The sequence below is a fragment of the Neodiprion lecontei genome, chromosome 1, assembly GCF_021901455.1.
Source record: "Neodiprion lecontei isolate iyNeoLeco1 chromosome 1, iyNeoLeco1.1, whole genome shotgun sequence".
Lineage (NCBI taxonomy): Eukaryota > Metazoa > Arthropoda > Insecta > Hymenoptera > Diprionidae > Neodiprion > Neodiprion lecontei.
The window spans coordinates 6,373,183-6,396,827 of record NC_060260.1 but is presented as its reverse complement, the minus strand read 5'-3'; the positions used below and the strand labels follow the sequence as shown (position 1 = coordinate 6,396,827).

At 33.4% G+C, this 23,645-nt stretch overlaps 1 protein-coding gene across 16 annotated transcripts; it reads right to left on the bottom strand.

Annotated features, from left to right (window-relative positions):
* Nucleotides 1-1,633: 1,633 nt before the first annotated feature.
* LOC107218545 (longitudinals lacking protein, isoforms H/M/V) lies at nt 1,634-23,299 on the bottom strand. 16 transcript variants are annotated; one of them, XM_046738990.1, is made up of 6 exons: nt 21,544-22,530; nt 20,225-20,853; nt 19,007-19,186; nt 15,317-15,440; nt 9,272-9,401; nt 5,229-5,410 (listed from the first exon to the last, which is right to left on the bottom strand). In XM_046738990.1, the coding sequence occupies exons 1-6, from the start codon at nt 21,653-21,655 to the stop codon at nt 5,356-5,358; spliced, it is 1,230 nt and encodes a 409-aa protein (XP_046594946.1). In that variant the 5' UTR covers nt 21,656-22,530; the 3' UTR covers nt 5,229-5,355. The 16 variants fall into 16 exon arrangements, with proteins under 16 accessions (XP_046594923.1, XP_046594940.1, XP_046594933.1 ...); XM_046738994.1 differs by having other exon boundaries at nt 5,229-5,398; XM_046738967.1 differs by lacking the exons at nt 5,229-5,410; nt 9,272-9,401 and adding an exon at nt 1,634-2,912 and having other exon boundaries at nt 21,544-22,533.
* Between the last annotated feature and the right edge of the window lie 346 nt (nt 23,300-23,645).

The following is a 23,645-nucleotide window of genomic DNA, read 5'->3' as shown; positions in this document are numbered from 1 at the left end:
GCAGTAAGATTGCATATTCAGTATTGTAAGACTGATTGGATAGCAGGCGGGATGTGCTGTTAACCGTAATGGTAAATGTGATTGTCGATAGCTGGCAAATATACACAAATTGATATTCACTTTAATTAAATATATCTATATACATTATAGGTACATCCTGGTATATAAATTGAATTACTGTACAACAGTAGAGTTAAAACACTTTCAATACTGTTCACAAAAATACATGATACAAATGAGTTACAATTATGTAAACATACAACATTCATTTACAACCGTACACAGGATGAGCTTGCAATTAGGACAATGTATTTTGCTAATGTTCGTTTTTTGCCTCGTTCCACACAGCCCCTGGGATAGTTTTATTATATGTACTATTGAAAAACATGACAATATTTAACACTTTTATATTGTAATCACATTAATTCTTTCACTATTTTCTTTTTCTTTTTCTTTTTTAATTTCAATTTCAACATCATCAACTAGCATTACTTGCGTTGCAAGTTTTTTATCTGCCTATATCAGTGATCTTGATGGACAAATTTGTTGTTGATGAAATTTCTCAAGTAATTAACAATATTGTTTCTTTCGCAAAGTATTAGCAAGTAAACGTCACGATAGAACGCTGGCATTGAAAATTAATGCTGTATACTTAAAAATAATGTAAATTAATGCTGTATACTTAAAAATAATGTAAATTAATGTTACATACTTAAAAATAATGTTTGTTCCATTATATTAACGTGACGACTCCGTTGAAGTACGCTTTCATTGTTCATTTACTAAAATAAAATCATCTCAAATTGCCCGAAAGTAAATTAAATCTGTACAATTTAATTAAAAATCACATTTTCTTAATACTGTTTGAAATAAATGTTGAACATTATAATAGGTTGAAAGCGAGTACAAATTTTCGTACTAAACTTTGTGCAAATAATACGTAACTCGAAATCAGCTGCGTAAGTAAGATTAAGAAACTGACCTTTCATATATGTTATAAATATTACAACTACAAGTGAGTAATTTAATATGAACGTTGAGATAACCGTAGTTAAAAATATCGTATAAAACGTCCAAGAATTTTTATTCCGATTTCTGTTCAAGAAATTTTTATTTAACAGCTACGGTGAATTTTCACTAGTGAAAACCGTCAATTTTCTATTGACAATTCAAAGCTCTACATGGCTCTACCGATCCACCTAATTGTATCTAATTAAATTTTATACAGTTTTGATGGATTTTGGTCGGTTTTTTAAAAGATTCTTTTAACCAGGCCGACTTTTTTGAATGTATAGATTACAATGAATGAATCAAATAACGTATCAGTTCTTCCGAAAGTTACACTATAACTAAATATTTACAATGATAACCATTTTCAGTGCTGTCCTTATCGTTAGAAGCACTGTTGTAACAAAATTATAATTAATCAATTTTACACTTAGCATTATTTACAGAAAATCCGTAATTTGAATGATTAAGAAATGCAGTAACAGTATAAAACTAAATTCACAAGTTCATTCAAATATGTTTTCAAGCAGCATGTGAATCTTATGATAAATGTAATTTAAACTGGGATTTTCATCTTAAAAATATATTGAGTTGATCCCTGTTTTTAGTATCTATCGGAGAGTACCATCCAGTAATTCAGTAATTTATAAGAACTTATTTAGAGTAAACGCATTCTGCATATTCAATTTCGTACTTTCCCAGAGCTAAGGACAGAATCTCTTAAATTGCAAACACCTTTTCTCTCTGCCTCAAAGTACGTGTTAAAAGTTTTAGTGATGGTTAAAAGTTCAAAAATTCACTAGCGAAAGTAAATTAAAATCAGGATGAGTTAACTGGCCTCGTTGTTGTACGATACCGTCCAATTCTACGTGTATTTAACAGGGACCTTATTGTACATTCTAATGTAAAAGCAAGAATTTAGAACACTTATAATAACTTTGATAGAAAAAACCTTAAACGGAATATTGCACTTATCCAATGTCTGTAACAACAATTTTTTCTCATTTAATGTATTGGTTATTATTTACAATTCAAGTAGTGACTAATAAATCTGCCTCATTCTTCAATTGAAGTATATAATTTAATGCATTTATAAGAGGTGCCCTAAATTTGTACTCGGCGAAAAAATAAAAATTCTTAAAATTGTAAGTAATTGAAATACATTCTGTCATTCTCAACATTATTTATGCGGAGCGTGGTAGATGGCTGTTTATTAGATGAATCGAATCTTTTCACATGCGATTTACACCGAGTAGTTGAACAATACGAAACAATCAGTTCTGTCAACAATAACAAATGTTACACAAGATGATTATCAATATGTATATTTTTTTTGTATTTTTTTTTAAAACTTTTTTTAGTTTTGCTTTGTTCACATGTATGAATTGGAAAACAGTAACGGAGTTAACCACATAAAAATATCAGTCTCCCCTGATATCGTGTGCTGTATTACATTGATACAAATATAATTGTTCGTTATACCTTTAATTTTGTTGGCTTTGTCAAACGAGTAACTTTAGTAAATACTTTTTCCTATGCATCGAAAACTGTGTGTATTAATTCAAATTGGAAACTTTTTACATCAGTTTTTTCCATCATTGAATCCATTAAGCAATATGCTTTTGTAAGAATGAATGTTATTTATGCTAATTTTTACATCAACGCCTTTGTGAAAAGAAGATCTCTGTGCTTGGTACGTATGTGGGAGCGTAACGTGTCAATTCGGCTGTACGTGGCTGGACAGTAAGGGCACAGTGATCGTTGAGCCGTGTGGATATGGAAATGATGCCATCGGTTGGTTACCTGTTTCCCGCATGCTCTGCAACGCCAGAGAGTTGGACTGCTCACGGATACAGCGAACATCTCGTGATAAGTAAGTCCAGCCGTAATGGTTGGGAGTGGACCTGAAAACCCCCAACTTTCTAATGTATTTTTGTTCATCAATCTATTAGTAATTTTACTCTTTCGAAAATTTCACCTCACAGAATACAGATAATACCATGTGAAGAGAAAAATATTTTTATATATATATATATGTATATGCATTTCAGAAAACTCATTCAGTTTTACACCATGCACAGTTTTATCTCACTTACATCACTGCCGAACACACCATTCAAACAAATCGATTCTCTCATATTCACGGTCATTCATATTTTACAATTGTAGCATCGATTTTTATGCATCGCAAGCGTGAAAGAATACCACTGGAACTATAGGTACATACATGCCAACAAGTATTGACGATTTATTCAATTAATTGAATACAATTTTTCTATCTTAATTTTTATTTTACTCAACGTAAAAATGGAAGTAAGATGGTCGTGAATCTTACGTTTGAAGAATGATCTCACTCACGTCAACTTTTATACTAATTCCGGTTGATGATAGAAAAAAAATTAATATTTATTACAAAGAAGTCTTTACATTATTTTTGAATGCTTTTGAATATAGATATATTACATATCATTAGAGCCTCTATGTTCCTTTCACAATCAGTCACTACACGTTTACATTCCACTTAATGCGGATTATTAACATGGAATGAGAATATAATAACTTAATAGCATAACACTAACAGTATAAAATCAACTTATGATAAATAAGTTTATACTATGTTATTGCTGCTAAGAAAGAGCCTAGCTTAACAATTTTATCAGTCTGATTTTTTTCTATAACGCGCACAACTGTGAAAGAAGATGGCATATTGTAAAAAACGTTAGTATTATGCAATACTAATGATATTATCCACCTAGTTCCCTACTAACAATGATCGGTGAATTGGAATAAAATATTCTTTGGTACACCAAATCAATTAAATTGAACGACTTGCGTTGATTATTACAATATAAACATACTACTGGAGAAAACATCAAAATTAGTCATCTTGTAGGGTGGAAATAATTTTCCCCAAGTAATTTTTCTTCCTTCTATTTGATCGATTTGATCACGTTAATTACGTTTAGCGCCAAATGCTTGAGTTTTCGAAATCAGTTAAAACGCAGGTTCATAAGTTGGGCACTTTTATCACACTTGAAGCATTCGAATTTAACTAGAAATGAATCTTTTCACAACTGAAAATATATAATAGATATGGAAATATAATACGTGCCATAAATACTTTGAGTAAAAGGCGAAAGACTTAATTCTGAATTCGAATATTTCCTGACGTCACAAAGTATCTAATTCGAAATATGTCAAAACGATTGTATACAATTGAGTAAGTTAAATTATACAACCTACGTTTAGATTAATCTTGTGAACGTTAGAACTTCTGCAATATATATGTATATATATATGCAAAGTTAGATTATATAACTTGCCTTATGATTCCTTAATCTCAATGTGAAATAATATGCGCTCGGTGCCCTACTTCTTTTTCTTAATTTGCTCCCAGGCTAATTGTTAGGAGGTAGTAGAAATATGGAGAAGATATGTTCTCTGTTGTGAAAGAAGTTCCTTGCTAGCTTGATTGAATTAATATAGCTGAAAGTATTTTCGATGTTATTGTACGTGAGCATGTTTGGCACGTGTGTGTGTCAGCAAAGTGTCGCTGCGCGTATAAACAGCTGGGCATAGCTGACAGGCATATTTCCCTGGATAATGAACGTAGTAATGGTTTCGCACGTTAGTAACGACCTTACCACACAAGGAACATCGTCTCCTCTCGTCTGAGTTACTCACTCTCTCAAATATCTGAGATATCCTCCAGTTTTTAAGCTCTGAAACAATAGAAAAGTCAGTGTGAAATTTTCATACAGTTAGCAGGATAATGGGCGTATCAGATTTGTCATTACCTATACTTATATTCCATTCATACTTGCATGTTCTTCAAAACGGCACATTTCTAAGAACAAAAATCATGGCATGGCATTGTTCTTTCGTAAAAATGAATCACACAAAAGCCATCTTGGTACTTGTAGATGATTTTTATTGATACTTGTTATCATTACAAACTTATAAATAATCCTCACCAATCTATTCAGTACTGACTAAATTGATACGGAAGACTTAAGTTATTTAAAGAAGAAGAATATTAACACAGACCTACGAAGAAAGTGTCAGACGAGAAGCGACTCTTCGAAGGTTTGTGCTAATATTTCATGTATTATTTGGTACTTGCAGAGTATAAATAATCTACAGCTTTAATGCTTCGTCCTAACGTGCAATTTTAAATGATCAAATCTCGAGTAAATTTTATTGCATATAGGACAAGTGAACTGTACTGGATTATGAAACTGATTATGATGCCATTTGTTGCGAACCGTTTTGCCACACGTTGTACAGACGTAGAGGGTGGGAGCGTCTGTGTAAGGTTTGGGGAGCTTTAAAAACAACTGCGTTTGGTCAGCAACGCGTAGATACGAGCCGGTCACCCTTCTCCCCAGCCCTGCAAGCAATACTTTTACAAAATCGTCTGGGGTCCGAATCCACAATATCGCATAGATAAAACACACTTTAAATCGCAATTAACTATACTACCTATTAAATGATTTGAAAAAAAAAAGTTTTAGATCAATTGTAAACGCATTAGATCTACAAGAGCTGGAAAATAAAACAAACCGTTAACACACAATTATGTTTAATCAAAAAATTAGTAGAAATACATTAAATGCACATGTGGTTAATTTTTTTCATCCATATTATCTACATTATAATTAAAATGTATAATGTATAATATAACATAAGAATTATGTTAGAATAATAATAATGTATATATATATATATTTTTTTTTTAAAATATATATATATATTTTTTTGTAATAAAATCGGTTATTCTTAGTTTAATATATTTTATCTGCATGGTCAGAAATATGTGCCTATTGTACGTTTCGAGCCAAAGTTATATAATGATTTATGTATAGTAAAACGATGTTCGTTATTCTGTTATATGTAATAAAAGATTTGATAAATGGTTTAAGGTTTACTAGGGTATGGTACAATAGTATAAATGTAGCGTAGTAGCTCTAAACTTTCAGCAGTTCGTTTATGTTATGTGTAGTGCCGCAGTGTGCCGCTGCTGCTGTCAAATTGCAATACAGCACGTGTCCGGTAAGTAACTGTAATTGTCATTGATTTTTAATAGAAGGCGACAGAGTAATTTTTAGACATAAATAAACGAACGAAAAAAATAAGTGTGAAAAAAAAACAAAAAAAAAAAATTCAAGTAAAGATTCGTTTCTGCTACTGCGTTAGAAAATGCAAATATGGTCTCGGCAAATGATTATTCAGATTAAGAAATGTTCCATGGAACACAGAAGAAATCAAACAATTCGTTCTGATATTGCAGTAACAGATTTTCAATGAAAATTCTTTTGCGCCGTGGAATAGTCCTAGACGCGAGATATACAACTTCCCCGAAAATAACATAATAATTGTATATATATATATATATATATATAATAATATGAAGATATATTATAATTAATTGTAATTTGTATATATTATTATATAAAGAGATATTAATAATAGTATTTTTTTTTTTTTTATTTAATATAATAATGTACAAGGAGCTAGGTGTTATCACTCAACAAGATGTCTACGCATTAAAATGAAACATTAACGTACCCTTATCCTATCAGCTAAGCCTAGTCCCTAGGTTACACCTATCCTATTTAACTACACTCATAATGTTCTCTTGCACAGCCATAGTTTCTTTTTCTTCGCACTATCGTAGCTTGTCTTGTGGTAATTCAATTTTAATCCGTCATTAACTATTTAACATCTTTCTACCTAGGTAATACTCTCTTTCCTTACGTTCCCCTTCCCATTTCCCCCGACCCCTGTCGTAGTATCACATTTCCTATGTACACAAAACGCTAATAATTTCAAATTTCAAGAACTCGACGAGCCTCTGCTCGGTTCCTTTCTTGTATTTTTAGTTTTTTTTTTCTTCTCCTTTTTTTTTACTTTGACAATTGAAAACTTAATATAGTTATTGAGAAATAACCCCTCGCTCCATACTATCGCAATATTGCACGATTTCTTTAAATTCTTCTCAATTTCAATAAGGTGTTAGCACCAATCTATTATATCACAATGTTCCACTCCACACCACGCAGTTGTAAATATATAAATACCTATATGTAGTAGTAATTTTAATCAATAAGAAGTTTCAATAACAGCCAAGGAGCCTGCGATAGTGCAAGCTGTTTGTTTGTGAAATCTGTGCCGAGTATTTTTTGAAAAACATTAATTTCCTTTAAATTTAAACCTTCGAAGTTAACATTACAGGAAAATGAATTATGAACCGTTCGAGCGAACTATCTCAAGTGATTTTTCGTTGCGAAAAAGTTATGAACTTCAGATAGTACTGACGAGTGCTGACAAATAAATCGCAGTGACATGTATGTAGTATGAAACATAATCTTTGTTTTTTCTTATTAGTTTTTCTTTCCTCGCGAGAAAAAAATATCAAACAAACAACATATGGATCAGAATAAGTGGTTAATTCTTCGTTATTCCAGGGAAAAAAAAAAAAAAAAAATTAGACAAAAATAATATAATAACAATAATAATAAATTCATTTTAGCTAAACACCCGGCGGATATTTGGTAAGCTGAAGTATGAGCTACTGTAGAACATCTACAGCCTTGTATTCGATCGTATCTTTGAAACAATAATAAAGAACCAGCGGCTGGTCTGCCAGGGGTAGGCCTACGGTGCACCTTGACATTTTTCACTGTTAATAAATTAATATGTGTAGCTGTATACATGCTCTCATCAAACAGTAATAGAATATATAAAATCATAAAACAGTAAAACAATATTAAATAAATTATCAATATATTATTATACTTAATAATCTGCATAATATATTAATATTCTAGATATATATTAAATTATAGGTATGTGTGTAGCCGTAACTATGCAAAGTGCTATTTTTAGAGAACATGATAGAATAATCGAGAAACAAAACAGAAAAAAAAGAGAGAGAAAAAAGAAACATATCGAAGGTAAGATAAATAGTTACAGACCAGTTTTAACATGGCCCTTTGAATAGCTATTCGACTGTGTATTTGTCATCGTTACAATATAGGTCGTTATATGATACGTGTTTTGATGTGAATAGAATAAAAAAAAAAAAAAAACTAAAAAAAAAAAACAAAACGGGAAGAATAGGATTGCACCTCAACCAATTAAATATCAATGTGCAATGATGTTGTGAATATCTAACCACCCCTTGGATAAATTGTGTTTTAACGTTACTATCTCCAACCAATGTAGAATATAACAGTAGATTATATAAAGTATAAAATATAGTACTATAAATCATCCAATACAATAATAATAAAAATTTTTTTTTTTTCTTGCCTACAGATTTAAGTCCCAATCGTGGAATGTCTCATAATTTCCACTATTTGCTGCATTATAGTTTGCGGTGTGCAGTTTTATCATTATATAGACTTTAGGTGTTTTGTAACAAGTAACGTTTTGTAGTCAAAGTTCATATTAGAGAAAAAGAAATTAGTTTTCTTTACAGACATATTAGTTATTTTATGCTATTTTCATTATTTTTTTTCCTTTTTTTTTTTATACATATCAAAATTGGCGACATGTAGGACAGAATTTTCGTTGTGGATTAGTAATTTCATTTTTTTTTTTTTCGTCTTTACATTTAGGGTGTAGTATATGTATTTTTAATATTGCTATTGAATGGAAATTATTGTTTCACAATCTAATATGAAATTCAACTAAAAACTTTCAACAACTAGATGACTTCACCCTGCAAATCGAATGAATTAGTTTATACGATTTTATTTTTTAATATTATTATTATTGTTTTTTTTTTTCATCGTTTTCCGTCATTTTATTTAATATTAATAATTTTTTTTCCTGGCTGCCAACTTGCCAATGCTACTCAGCAGCAACTAAGGGAGGAATTGGCACCACATTTGCTCCCAATTATGTATAGTTTTCAATTGCCATGACTTTTGGACCAAAACTAAGGCTGCCCTCCTTGTCCTATACATTGTCCTTAGATCTTACCTCAACAATTAATTGTGTTTTTTTTCCACTATTTTTTTTTTTTTTTGTAAGCGTAGAACCTATAGATTTGGTGTTCAAAATGATGAAACAATCTTTTTTTTCCTAGAGCGTCTAGGAAAGAGTGTTCATACTATCATTGTTCGCAGCGAGTGCCAAGGAACCAGCCATGAAATCATTAAGATCAATCTTTCTCGCTTCGGGATGTTTAAATTTAAAATGTGTGCGCAAATTGTCACTACGAGTATACGTGGCACGACAGAGAGGGCACTCAAACCTGCCAGGGAAGTGGACGTGGTAGTGGTTCCTGATGTGCGTCACCACCTTGCCGCACAGCTTGCACCTGTGAAGGTTGCAGCCGCCTGGCACCCGGTCAAACGTCAGCCGCATGTGCCAGGCTTTTGAACCTGCAACATCAACACAAGACAAGTCACTCAATTGCACCTTCCCCACCTATGCTTGCTAGATTTTTTTTTTTTTTTTTTCCTTTATACTGCATTGATCTAGTCTATTACTCATTTATGCGGACGAGCCAACTGTTACCTCTGAATTAACGATATGTTATAATTAAAAACAACATAGATATGTACAGAAAAAAAAACGACCGACAGTATCCCGTTGCATTCAACAAAGTTCTCTCAAATTATTCCCTGCGTAATGTCAATGGTTCGATTGTGAAAAAATTATCGTCAACATGGCGATTGAAGCTCGTTGAATTCTATGGGTATTATCCATAGAAATAATATTGCTTGTACAAAATAGTATGTAACATCTTTCGCAACAGTGACGATGTCAATGAATTTATGTGTCGAGCACTGTCGCATAAATGCAATGTCAATTAAACTAGATCAATTGTCCTGATTAATGTAGACCTGATACATAAGTTAGTTTAGCCACTGATCATTTGTGGTATCGTAACCTGAAGTAATACTTATTATTCATGACAGCACACTAAATCTCGGTAGTTGACATCTTGATCATTCTGAATGGTAACAGTTTATATTCATATACATAAATGTATGCATATATACACGCGCACACACACACACATGTATATATATATATACATTATGTATAAATATATACACGTATATGTATGTATAGGTGTATGTTTATATATATATATATATATATATATATATATATATATATATATATATATAAACATACGTATATATACACACACAAAATTGGGAACGATAAGAGTACCTTTGTTAAAGTAGGATCCTTTTGTTAGATTTATTAGATTTTCATTAAGTGTCAGTTGCATGTAATTACTTGTGAGAGCGACAGATAGGGAAGAGATAGAATAGAAAGATAGACGGGGGAATACATTGTTATAAAATGATGATTGTTATTTTCATTTGATTTAAAATCAGAAAGATCGGCTTGTAACACCTAACTATTGGGAACACGTAATTCAGTTTTTATCAAACCCTTCCGTCCTTTACCGCCCCCTCCCATCCCCGACCTTCCACCCCACCAACAAAGACATACCTGTTATATAAAGTAAAATTATCATTTATTTCACAAATATCAAGTACAAAAATATTACAATTTACATTATAATATTCTATCGTCTAAACATTAATAGCTAAATATAAATTATGGCTTCAAAAGCAAAAAGTTAAATACTTAACGAACTATGTAATCTGTATGGCACATGAGGGGTACAATAATGATTAATGCGTAATGGAGATTCTCTCATTGAATACAAGCTACTATGTTGTAGACTGAAATACCTCCTATATGGAATATAATATTAGATCTATTAGGTGCACATACTAGCAAAAAAAATATGCTGCCTCGTGTCACACTCGTTTCTACAGTTTTCAATTCACGTCCGGTGAAACATGTATAAATCATACATAATGGGTCGAAATTCGAAAACCTCGACAAAATACTAGCTGACCGTTGAAGGGGGGCAAAAGAGGTACCTTAACAGGTAACAATGGGGGTTTTCTTAACTTGAACCTACAAGTTAGCATTTGGTAAGACTATGCTCATCGACGCCAAGTATAAGTGGTGATCTATGTTCGAGGCGGGCGAAATAGCATTTAACAGCACAGAAAGTGTAAATGAAATTGGTGTCTTCCTGACATGTTGCGCAAAGATCACGAGAATAGTATTATAGATGGACTGATATTAGTGCATACGCCTTTGGTTAATACGCAAACAAGCATCGAGATATAAACGACATACTTGTATTACTTACGAAGCTAGAATAATGCTCTAAGCGAAAAAATTTGTCAAATAATTAATTTGCGAGTTATTTATTCTACATAAATGACGAATGTTTACTTCTAATGTGTGCCTTAAGATTGTCACTTCGAGTGAATACAGTATTGCAAAATGGACACTGGCAATTCTGCGATTGATGGGATCGAATGTGGTGCCAACGATTACTGACTGATTTGCCGCATTGCCGACAGCTGTATAATTGAGGACTGGATTCACCGGGTATTGGAATGAACATGTTATACCCGTTAGTTGCCTCTGGCCCTCTCATTACCCATGTATCCCGGGGTCGCGAGGGAGGAGGCATCCAGCAGGAAAGCCGGAGCTCCGTTGGTTGAGTTAGAGGGGAAATCCCCTCCTCTCTCTTCAGTGAGACATCACTGGCCAACACTGGAACAGAGAGAGAGAGAGAAGGAGAGATCCCCCTTAGCCCTTGACAACACATAATCTTTACAATCTCACCACTCACATTCACTTCCATCAATCATTCACTTACTTATTCGATATCCTTGACCTTCTTATCGAGTAGCGATTCTCAATTAACGTTAATATTCCTTAAATCAAATTTAGTCACACACATAGCTTAATTATCTATAATATTAAAATATACTTTAGGATTATTGGGAATACTAGGACCTATGTCTTGTGAGTACGATTCAATGTCCGTTTTGCCAATGTCAGTCTTAAGAAATACCTTTCTACTCAACTTTTTCGTCTTATAAATTTCTTTCCTATCCCTGCCGTTGATATCAAATAGCCAAAAATATTTTTCTTGGATTCCATAAATATTGTTCTAAAGGTAGTCTTGCTCAGGGCAAACATATAGTTGCGTGACAATGTCCTAGTATTCGCGTATAATAAGAATGAAAAAAAGTACAGTAAAATTGAACAGCAATTTAGGAAATGTATTAATTGTTGCCCAGCAAAATTCTCCGAATTTTTAATAATCTTTGACAAAATAATTCGAATATGTGAAATTTAACTCAGCCAAAGAATGTGTTGCTACTAACTATTTGTATGTTGGGATGTTTACGTTTAATGTGATCCTTTAGATTATCTAATCTTGTCCTATGACAGCCACACATTGGGCAGACATAGTTCCCTGGATTATGCGTCAAATAATGATTCCGTAGATTCGATACGATTCTCCCACATATTTTACATTTACTCGTATATGTATGCGGTAGTTTTTCATAAAAATCAGACACATTTACTTTCTCTATATCCGATATCGGCACACTTTCAATGCTTGGAGGAGTAAAAAATGTCGAATCTGTAAATAGAGAAAAGCGAGGGTAAAAATGACCATCTAAATAGAAGAGATTTGCGAAGGAACGTACTTGATCAGACATGCATTTATCTAGGTATGTACTGTTATGAATTATATGTATTAAAGATTACATATTGATTAGTCTTGTACTAAAAGGCACCACAAGAAAGCCTAAAAACCTGTTTACATTAGCCCATGGGCTTGAGACTAGTTACAATGACTTAATTGAGCCACAATAATAATGACTCTAAATTCATATTCAGTCTTCGACGTTTTTCACAACCTTTTCGTATAATACTGTTTCCCTAAATAAATCACTAAAATGGCAATTACAACAATGGCAAATATATATTAATTATGAGAGGGATGGGCTGAGGGAGGGGAGGGTCTTTTGGATTCTGGGAAGGGAATATAATATCGTGTACGTGAGTCTTTAAATTGTATATAAATATATATGTATATATTATTTTTATTTTATTTCGTTCAGTTTTTTTCTTTTAGCGATTAGGTATTGATGCCTTGTGTTTAGGTGAGATAGTCCGCGTTATCTTTTCCTAAAAAATGTTTCGTATCCAAAGGCATGAACGGCGAGGGATGATTTCCCTCTCGAATTCCATGTTTCAGCTTAATATGTCTCTTTAGATTGTCGGATCTGGTCAATGATATCAAGCATATGCGACACTGATATTTGTCAGGGTTATGTGATTTCATGTGCTTTTTAACGTTGGCCACAGTTTTTCCACACATCTTACAACATTCCAAACCAAGGTGTGTGTCTATTTTATAATTGTCATATTTTACGTCCTTTTCTTTTTTGCTAGTTCCTGTCGATCCTGGAATACAAGATCCCTTTTGAATCTTTAATATAACATTACAATTGAATCTAACAAAGTCCAGGCTCTACAATTATTTATTATTATTATTATCAATATTATTATTATCACTTGTTTCAAGTATAGAAATACATTTAATCAATTGAAACAACATACCGAACCTACTTTAGCAAATATATTATATAAGCACACACCTACTTGTAAAGGTAAATTAAAAAAGAATACCAAATAGCAATACTTTTATGCTTACGTTTCTCAAACATCGTAAATTGCCAACTGACGACGTCATTTCATCTTCGGCTCTTCTACTTATTTCACACACTACAATTGTCAAGACTGTTGCTAAATAGAACGCAAACGCATCACGACAGTGAATATACATTTTTTTTTTTTTTTTATTCTGTATCGTTCACCTTTTTTTTCATTTTTTTTTTTTTTTTTTATGCACTCGCATTTTAAAAAACGCATTTCATCCTTGAAATCGACAGTGTCAAATGGTAACACCATGCAGCAGCAAATGAACAGCATATAAGATATGAGAATGATGATCGAGTTCGCTAGGTACTTGTTGTAGACACGGTAAGGAATGCAAGAGAGTAGAATACAGACATGCACCGAAAACCCCAATTTATACCGAAGTATCAAGTCAGCAATTGATCTCTGCATACATACATCCACGCACACATCACACGAACCTACTGCATAGACACGCACACATTCCTATGTCTTCAGGTACAGGAGGTTGTTTCAAAGGATCTATTACACATTGCAACATCTTCAACGTCGCGGTAAAGACCAAGCATAAGAAACTATTTTCATCAAACAACAATATAATCAATGATAGTATTCTATTCAAGGAAGTATTGTATAAGTATCGACATATGCTGACAGATGCAACTTTCGTAGATACAAAAATCATAAATACTAAAGTGAGTAAAGTAAAAAAAAAAAAAAAAAACAGATAAAAACAAAACTGATTGCCGGTTATAATGATCAACAGCACTGTAATTCTTTATTTCAACTTAATATTTACATTTCTTCGAAAGTTGTCTATCAAAATATGAGGAGACTTACATAATCCTTCGATGAGAAAGAAACAAGTAAACATGTTATACTCTTGCTTTCCTCCTTTCGTAGCGCTGGGTCTCCTTGAACGCTTGAAAATGGAGTGGTTAGATACCTTCGAAGAACACCTTGTACTCGTATTCGACACAGCAGTAATCAACAGAATCATCAAACTTACTTAGCAACCCACACGCTATATCGAAATTTCGCAAGTATGGTCCATTTGCTTATAGTTTTAACAAACGAAAATTGTTAGGTGCTGTCATGATAACACACTTGCATAATTCTAATACACTGAATCAGCAAATGCACAATACCATCACCACAATACTAAAGTTTACACAATAACCTGGATCCTATAATATACATTTCGCTACTCACGTCATTCGAAATCGAGGGATACTTTTACATTATATCATATTATTTGGAAGTTTAATTTTAGTAAGCATGCATAGTAGTCCCACGATTTCTTTTCATCTAACATATTTCCCATCGCAACCAGCTACCGAATAAATCATATAACAAATATCCAAATAAAATCCAGTCTCGTACATGTAAATTCTGTCGTAGTAAACAGATATAATAAATATCAGATAATCTACGCAATAAGAGAAAACCGTCACAGAAATAAGATCTGATTTTTCAGAGCCAATTGAGTTGTTAAATTTCGTAACTGATATAAATAAAACATAAAATCTAAGGTTTAAAGTTCTTTTACAACGTTTCCTCAAAGTTGTACACACGAGTTTTTGTAAATTTTATTCAAGTATAATTAATGCATACTACCGGGTAAAATGTGTGTTATCAAATATTTTACTCATTGAGTTTCTCTGAGAAAGGGATTTGCTTTTCATTAATAGCGTAGGAAATATGTTAGATCATGATAAAATGTTATTTTAATGAGTTCAGATCTTACCATCAAGTCCGTCAAGAATTTCATGTGGGTTGTGGTGTTCAGATGGTTCTGTTCCTGGTACGCCGTCATTGAGGGTACCTGTGGTTGGCCCTCCATCCTCTCCTAAGAGACTTACAGGATGTCCCTGTGCATGACAATGAGGCAATTATTTAGTGTCATATTGAAAATGGCTGTTACTATTTAGGGTATATAAACAGCTTGAATTTTCTTGCAACTATTGTTACAAGGATCTTTACCGATGGTGGAATTGATGCCAATCATTGTTCAGCCAATGTATAATACCCATTTCTTATATTCAGCATTATACTTTTGATAAGACATGACAAATTTTTCTGTGGATGTAATAAAATTCTTGCTATTGTTTGACGAAAATGAAAAAAACCTAGTCAGGAGTTGGTGGTGTTTGGAAAAATTTTCTGTATTATAACAATAATTCAATTATTAAAATGCTTTTTATCCAGTGAACAATAATTACATGTGGATAATGATACTGTTCAACAATAGTAACAAATAAAAAAATAAACATTTTTTTTATATAAAAATGCCATATTAATTATTAACATAATCGTGACATTATTATAAATTAAGCATAATTTCAACAGTTCAAAAAATATAATAAAAACTTTAATAACTTGCCCCCATATAAACATTTTTTCTTATTTCATGATAATTATATGTTATAAAAATATTTCTGGAAGGCGTCTATTCAGATTTATATTGAAAATCGAAATTCGGTGGTCCACGCGAAGCATGGAATCACCTTGGGTGTTTTGTCTGAGCACCTTTGCGAGATATTCACAGTATGTCTTGGCACGTAAGCAAATATCTCAGTAATGATTTAATGAAATAAATGTTGACTCTGCAGTACTGATAAGTTCCAATTTCCGTATGACATCTACTTTGAATCCCAGATCAATGAATGTCTTAAGATACTTTTACGTAGCTTTACTGTACACTGCAACAATAATATCACAAAAATTTCTAAAAATAGATTTGATATTCAAGAAATTATTTTTATTGTTACCAAGAGTACTTGTATTAAACTGACCAATGCACTCTCGTTGAGATATTACTAGAAAATATTTAGATCTACAAGAAGTCAAAATGACAGAGCGTGCTGGATCATACATCACAATATTGGAAAATACTACAATATATTTTAGCTACAGAGCGCGTCGCAATAAAATTAAAACAAAGACCCAACCAATATCATATTGATATCTACACAATTTAGTAATGGTGTGTCTTTAACCTGAGTTTTCATAACAAATACATTAAAAATTTTTCATAAAACGTAACAAATAATATCCTATTAAAATTATGAAGCCGCTCGAGCCATAGTTAGGAATGTTAATGGATATGAGGAAATTTGTATTATCGACATATTTAGCTGGTTATTTCACGTGACGATAATAGTAATCAGCCTTCGATTCCGCCTCTTTTGCAACGCATAAATTGTGTGCCTTACATTTATCGTGATGATTGATAATCTCGAGCCTAAAATTTCCATTCCCAGCTGCGAAGGATGTACGAATTTCTGGAATAGTTTCGCTCCACTTTCTGCAATACTTGCAATACATTGTATGCAATTTCTCATCGTACTGTAACCAATGAAATATTTCCAACCAGCCTGGCCTAAATTTGCCTACTCGTCTCCCTGAATGAGAACGAAATAACAATTCGCTTGGACTTGACCGAGGCATTAACAATTCCCGTCGCAGGATATCTGAACCAAAATTCATTACAGAATTAAAATCATCCTGCGATTTAGTGCTTACTGGGCTAACTTGTGAAGCAAAATTGTGAGATTGCTTAGGCTCAGCTTTTATCGCGTAACGAGACTTAATCGGATAAGATTGTTCATGGGGTGATACATAATTTTTCGTCATTTTTTCTTTCTTTCCATGGTTACTGAATAGGGCTTCTGGCGCTCTGACTGAAAGGTAGCCCCCAGCCATGATGGCTGTTTTGAGCGAGACATGCTTCAGAAGGAAGTTACGATTGCTAGGATCAACTTGCGCGTTCTGACCATCCATGGTATTCTCACTCTTCCCATCACTTTGAACCTCCCACGCCATATTAGTCTGTCAACAGAGAAGGAAAGGACATGTGTTTAATAAACACATCTAATACTTTGAAATTTTTTTTGCAAAGAAAGAAAAGTTTTTTTTTTTCTTTTCTGAACTTAACAATCCCTTCCTTCAAATGTTTCATTTGACCAATGTAAGAATCGGCAATTAGCGGGCACATTATTTGTGCCTAGATAGATTTTCATTCAGGAAACAGTAACGAAACCATGTATTGAATGATAAACGCACCTTTAATTAAATGATAAAAATTGATAAAAAAAAAGCAATTGAAATTGTAAGTACATATCTAAAAGAGAAGTTCTTTCCTTGGAGCAACATTATAACATTTAAACATATATTTATGCTCTGCACACCCATGAACAATCTCGTATTAGCTGAAATCATACAATCATATCCATGTATAGATGTCTCAGAATAATAATAATTTCCTTGCAGTTTAGAGAACAAACGAATACTTGAATAAACCCTCAAATGACAGTAACTGCTTAATCCAACATAAGTGAGCCATGTACAGTTGTTTTATCATGAAAATGCCAAGATTTCTCGCAATTGATGGAGTATAATATATTGCACTAGAAATATTTACCATCCGTACAAAGTATCTGAATAGAGAGTGAACTTTTGTGATTAAACAGTCTGTGCCCTCACTCGAGAATACTGATCTTTTCACTTCGCGATTCACTTGGCGATCGATTAATGCGATGTACTTTTCTCAATTCTACACACAATGGCCATATGAACGGATTCGTATGGCGTTGCAAAAGAGCTGAATGTAAATTTTACGATTCTGCTACGAATAGAATGGTTTTGAAAAAAATTGCGGGTGAATAAAAACTTCTAACTCCAGTTCGCCCAACTGCTCTTTGATTCTAAAATATTCATTCGGTAATGGTTTATAGTCTAACTCTTCGAAGGAAAAGAGGTACTACCTCATCTATAATAAAAATGAACTTTCTGTATCGTTTGACTAAAGTCTAATAAATGTCAAATAATAATTTTTGCAACCTGAATCCCACGCATCCGTGTTCAGGCTTCTTCGCCATAACTGTGCAATACGAATTATTGCACGAAATTATTATAAGGCCTGGTGAATGTCAGTACAAAATTATGTTAATGATATTCGCTAACAGAAAACTTGTACGACATGCACGTGACATGCAAATGTTCGCTTTAAAGGTTTATTAAAAAATCAAATAACCTGTTCAATATTGAGATTGAGCATTTTAACAACGTGTCAAATCTGGATATAACATTAAGGCATCGCACGATGAAATACGTGAAACGATGGCAAGGAAAATCAGCTGTAAAGTTCAGGCGATAAGCACTCTTGCATCAAGTATAACAATATTTATTAATGGGAATGCGTTTTAATGCTGAATATGAGTTGTTGAGTTCATAGCAAGGGAGAATAGTGAAATGAAATACAATTTCCATAAGAGTTTCAAATATCAAACTGCTCGAACATTTTCAATTGTTGGAAAAGTTTCATAGTCTTGAGGAAAACAATAATGAAATTTAGCATTGGTATCGCTCTTAACAACATACGCCTTTTAACTGATGATAGTAATGAAAAATGCAACAAACAAACATTATTACTTACGGGAAGTGTGATGTTTTCAGGAAATTCAGATAGGTGGTGATCAATTTCTTGTTTTATAGGAGGCTGAGGCTGAGACGACGGAGTGATGGGTCTTCCACCATCCTCCACATCACTCCCCATTGTATTATTTAATTTCGGAATTATCGGGGGACTTGATTTGTAACTACATTGAGACGAAGTCTGAAATTGAAAAACTTGCTGCATTAATCGAGTTTCTTTGCAATTGACAGCAGGTTTGAAGAAATAGACAAACGTATTAGAATCGCTACTTTTGACATATACTTGTCCCGAAGGTTCCAGCTTGTTTTTTACATTTCACCTAGTTTCGACAAATGAAGAGTTTTTTTTAACAAATCAATTCATTGGCATCAAATGTCGATATAAAAATATTAGGGTAATTTGAAAAAATTTTCATTTCATACTCATACTAGCCAAATAATATAATAGAGAATATTTTCACGCATGTGAATATATTTTAACTAATCTTATCTGAAGAGTAGCACTAAGACATAAATAATGAGGTAATTTGAAATTACATAAGATTTCGTTCATCTCAATTTTTTATATTTTTTTTTTATTACAACTTCAAGCAGATGTGATGAAAGGCAAAAGTTCAATACCAGATATAGCATAGATACGCGCATTAATTTGATGTCGCTATCAAAAGTTGTAGGAAATACCTTCTGGTTGTACAATTATTTCGGTATATAATCGAATTGAATTCAAGAATAGATTTTGCAAAAATTATATTCATATAATTTTCAATTAGTCAATTTTTAGAAAATTTTAAAAGTAACTTCATTCGTTGTCTGATTTTTTATTAAACTTAAGCAGATAATCTTATCATATGTGGCCAATGGTTAATGTTACACGTGGCTCAATGATTTTAAAACTGTGCCAATCATGTTTGCACAAGATCGAAGATCCGAAACGAAGAATTGAATACAAGCATATGGAATTTTCACTGCAAATATTACATGTCTGCTACTTCGCACTCGAATCAGGAATTTAATTTAAATAAAAAAAAAAAGTATCTTGCAGAATAAAAATAGTACCTTTTCTATATTATTCATCATATTTGTAGGTTTTTTTGTTTTTTTTTTTCAATCTATTGTTTCGTGCGTAGTAAAATCAAACCTTTAATCAGCTTCAAACTGAATTTATTATGTTAAAAAAGCAAAATGAATAAGAAATAAAATATCAACAACATTGACTTACTTGAGAATCAGACAAAAATCTTTCGCTCGGAGGCCCGGTGAGAGAGACATCGTAATTTGTAGAAATCTTTCGTTTCCTTTTTTCTGGATGGGATTGAAGATTCGGCGATTCGGTGTGCCTCGTACTGGTCTGGGTCTCGGGTTCGGGCGATGGACTTTTTTCTTCAGTTTTATTATTTACACTATTATCAGTGAGTCCCCTAATTTGCAAAGCTTCCGCAGTCTTGAGGAACATCGGTAACAAATGTTGACTAACATTAACTTCGCCCTTGTACATGAAGTGCAGCAAAGCCTTCATCTCCGTGTCGTTAACATCCTTTAGAAATATTATCGGATGAGGATGAGTGTTCTGTAGAAATATGTTCTCAAAGTACGGACTACACGCCGATAGTATAGTTTGGTGGGCTTTAAAAGTTTCGCCTACGCAGGCCAACGTAACGTCGCAGAGCGCTTCGCGTGCGAGTAAAGAGCTTAAGACGTCTGTCAGGTTGGCAGGATGGTTGTTCCACCGGAGGCAATACTGTTGGTCCATGTTGTCTATCTCCAGTCCCAACCCTACAATCAAACTAACTGCGCTAAACTTCCTTGCCCTGCTTCTGTTTGTTTGTTGTTTTTTTTTTCTGTTTCTTTCTTTAGAGAGAAAAAAAAAGAGTGAAACACAAGATAAAACAACAATCCAAAAAAAAAAAAGGAAGAATTTGGTTTATGTATGTACTTAGTATGTGTACAGAGTCTTTGGTGGAAAAAACAAGACAGAGAAAAAAGATGAAACCAAGCGACTTATCCAGTCAACCCTTGCACTCTGTAGTATCAATACTAAAAACTAGAAAAACTCGATAGCCACTCACTCCACAATATCTAGTTCTTCCACACTGTGCAAACGTGCCACATTGCAATATAACTGTAAAACCCTTCAGGGTTCAGGAAATTACTACACGTGTCAAAAACATTTTTGCAACTCGACCTCGAGTTTACGCGGTACGCGATTGCGAATTCCTTCAAATGCCACTAGTCAGCCTATCGACGAGGTTAGAGTGGAAATTGCGTCGCAATATACACCACCCACAAATATGTTAATTCGTATATTTCGGAGTAAATGTTTTCGACAATGTCACTATTCGCGAAGCTTGGTCGCCATTGTCGCCAGTGCATTTCTGGTACGCTCATTCGCGAAAAATTTTTGATTCGTATTGTCGTTTTCAACTATACGCCGTGTACAGATAAGACATTTATGTTACGAATACGTGTATGCGGTAGAGGCAATTCCAGTTGTGTATTAAGAAATATCGAAGGTTTGTTGATATACGGAGAATTACTCACCTTTTGCAAACTTTTTGCCATTACAACGCCACCCGACCCTTAACATCCACTGCCATATCAATCTACTAATGCCTACGGCCTTATTTTTAAAATACTTTTGACCTTCGTGCATCTGCCGAACCAGCCAGTGGAAAGGGCGCTAAAATTCAAACGCCGCATTTGACGCGACATCCCGATTCGTGACAACGAGTCGTCAGAGTTTTTACGGGACATTATCGATTTGTATCCCGTTTCTTTTTATTGTTTAATAAATATATCCTCGCATCATTTCTCTTTGTATTTCCACCGTTTGAACGTGGGATTAATGATTTAGAGTAATTTAACAACGTACTCGGGATTCATATCAACTTCAATTCGTACAATTTCAGGTATTAATTAATCAATAATTCAATTTCAAGTAAATAATCTTCTGATCTTCGTTGATGATCTTCGTTGTTGATCTCTTCCGTGATGAGTTATCGTTAAATTAAATTACAGAATATTATTGTATAACTTTCAACAATCTTTTTTCAATAATATACACGTTGCGCTGAATATATTTTCAGTATCTTCCAACGTGACTTGTTGAAAATAATATTCAGGTTGAGATATATTTTTGTTTTCATATATTTTTTTTTTTTTCCATCAACGATATCTTTTGAGCAAGATATCATAACCCAGTGAAAATGATGCGACAGTTGCGAAATACACGTGCAAACACAAATTTCATTAAAACATACAAATTGTATGTTGTATAGGTATTCAAATTTACGTAAATAGGAAAAATTCGATAGTCACATGAATATGACCTAAACGTCAATTGCAAAATCGAACAATGGGTGAAAATGTTTACTTTTTTCTGTCTTTTCTTTCGTTTCGTTCGAAGAATACTTCTGACACTGCAGGTTAAAGAAACCGTAGATCGATGTCCAGCGTTCCGGGACTCAAAATTGTCTCGAAAAACTAGTATATGTAAACATTTATATGCATAATAAAGTAAGCAACGCACGCCGTTTGCGAAGAGCGCATTGTTACCTGGTTTACTCAAATTCATGGACATGAAATTTTTGGCGGCCGGTTAAAGCCGCGACCCTTTTATGATGAACGCCGGTCTTGAAATTGGCGGCAACCTGGTTGTCGTACTGGAAACCCTCTTCAGTGTTGAATCTTCCGTGATGATTTAATTTTTTTATTAAAAAATTTGTTTTTTTTTTTTAATTCTAAAAGAAATTGTTCATACGAAATATTTATTTATCAACAAATGTCGCACTATTTGATTTCGCAGTTCTTTTCACAATTTTACATTATCAATATTAACATAAATTTATCGCGTTATTGTCGGGTTCCCGTTACGATAGATATTATTTTTGTTTTGAAAGAACGACGCAATCGGCATAACTACAACAATAACTATTATTATGATTATTAATTGATTACATCACTCGAACAAAACTCGACCCGTACCGCATTTAAAATATTACGATCATGAAATTCGAAAATTAGGGCTTGCTCAAATAACAGCCAGGATCACAAGCCTCGGCTGTATGCGATAACGATCGTGAATAAAATTTGAAATTCGGTGCACGTAGACATGGTGATGCACTTGCGGATAAACTTGGTAAAATGAGTGAGTGCAAGCTCTGGAAGTCGGGCAGGGTGCGTCGGGCAGAGTATATCCGGATATCGGTTGATACGCGACGGACGGGGTTGCGCACGAAGTGCACGCCGCGGAATGATGCAGGGATGTGTTGGCTGCAGCCGCACATCCCCTCTAATGAATGCACCAGGCATGTGCGAAGGATTTTATGTCCACCACCTCCACCGCGGCCGCCACCCTCCGGCCCACCCGGCCGAACCAACCCCTACCAGCACGGCACCTCATTATACACATATATTATATATATTTCAAGAATGTTTCGTTTCAGAAGTCGATCATCGCACTGCATATCACGACACGCAACGAAAATATTTCTGCAACATAACAGAAGCGTACAAATTATGTAAACGTGCTCGGAATATATGCTAGAAATATATTTGTACAAATTTTTGAGAGAACTTATCCGAACATTTCAAAATCTTCCGGATATTGTATAAAAATTTGACATCCTGCCTATTTTTGGCGA

Excerpts from the sequence above, each read along its gene's own strand:
- LOC107218545 (XM_046738907.1), bottom strand. The coding sequence starts at position 21,655 with ATGCACGAAGGTCAAAAGTATTTTAAAAATAAGGCCGTAGGCATTAGT. Across the intron at positions 19,187-20,224 it reads GATTTTTGTCTGATTCTCAA|ACTTCGTCTCAATGTAGTTA; the intron begins GTAAGTCAATGT and ends TTTCAATTTCAG. Across the intron at positions 17,401-19,006 it reads CTGAAAACATCACACTTCCC|ACTAATATGGCGTGGGAGGT; the intron begins GTAAGTAATAAT and ends CTCTGTTGACAG.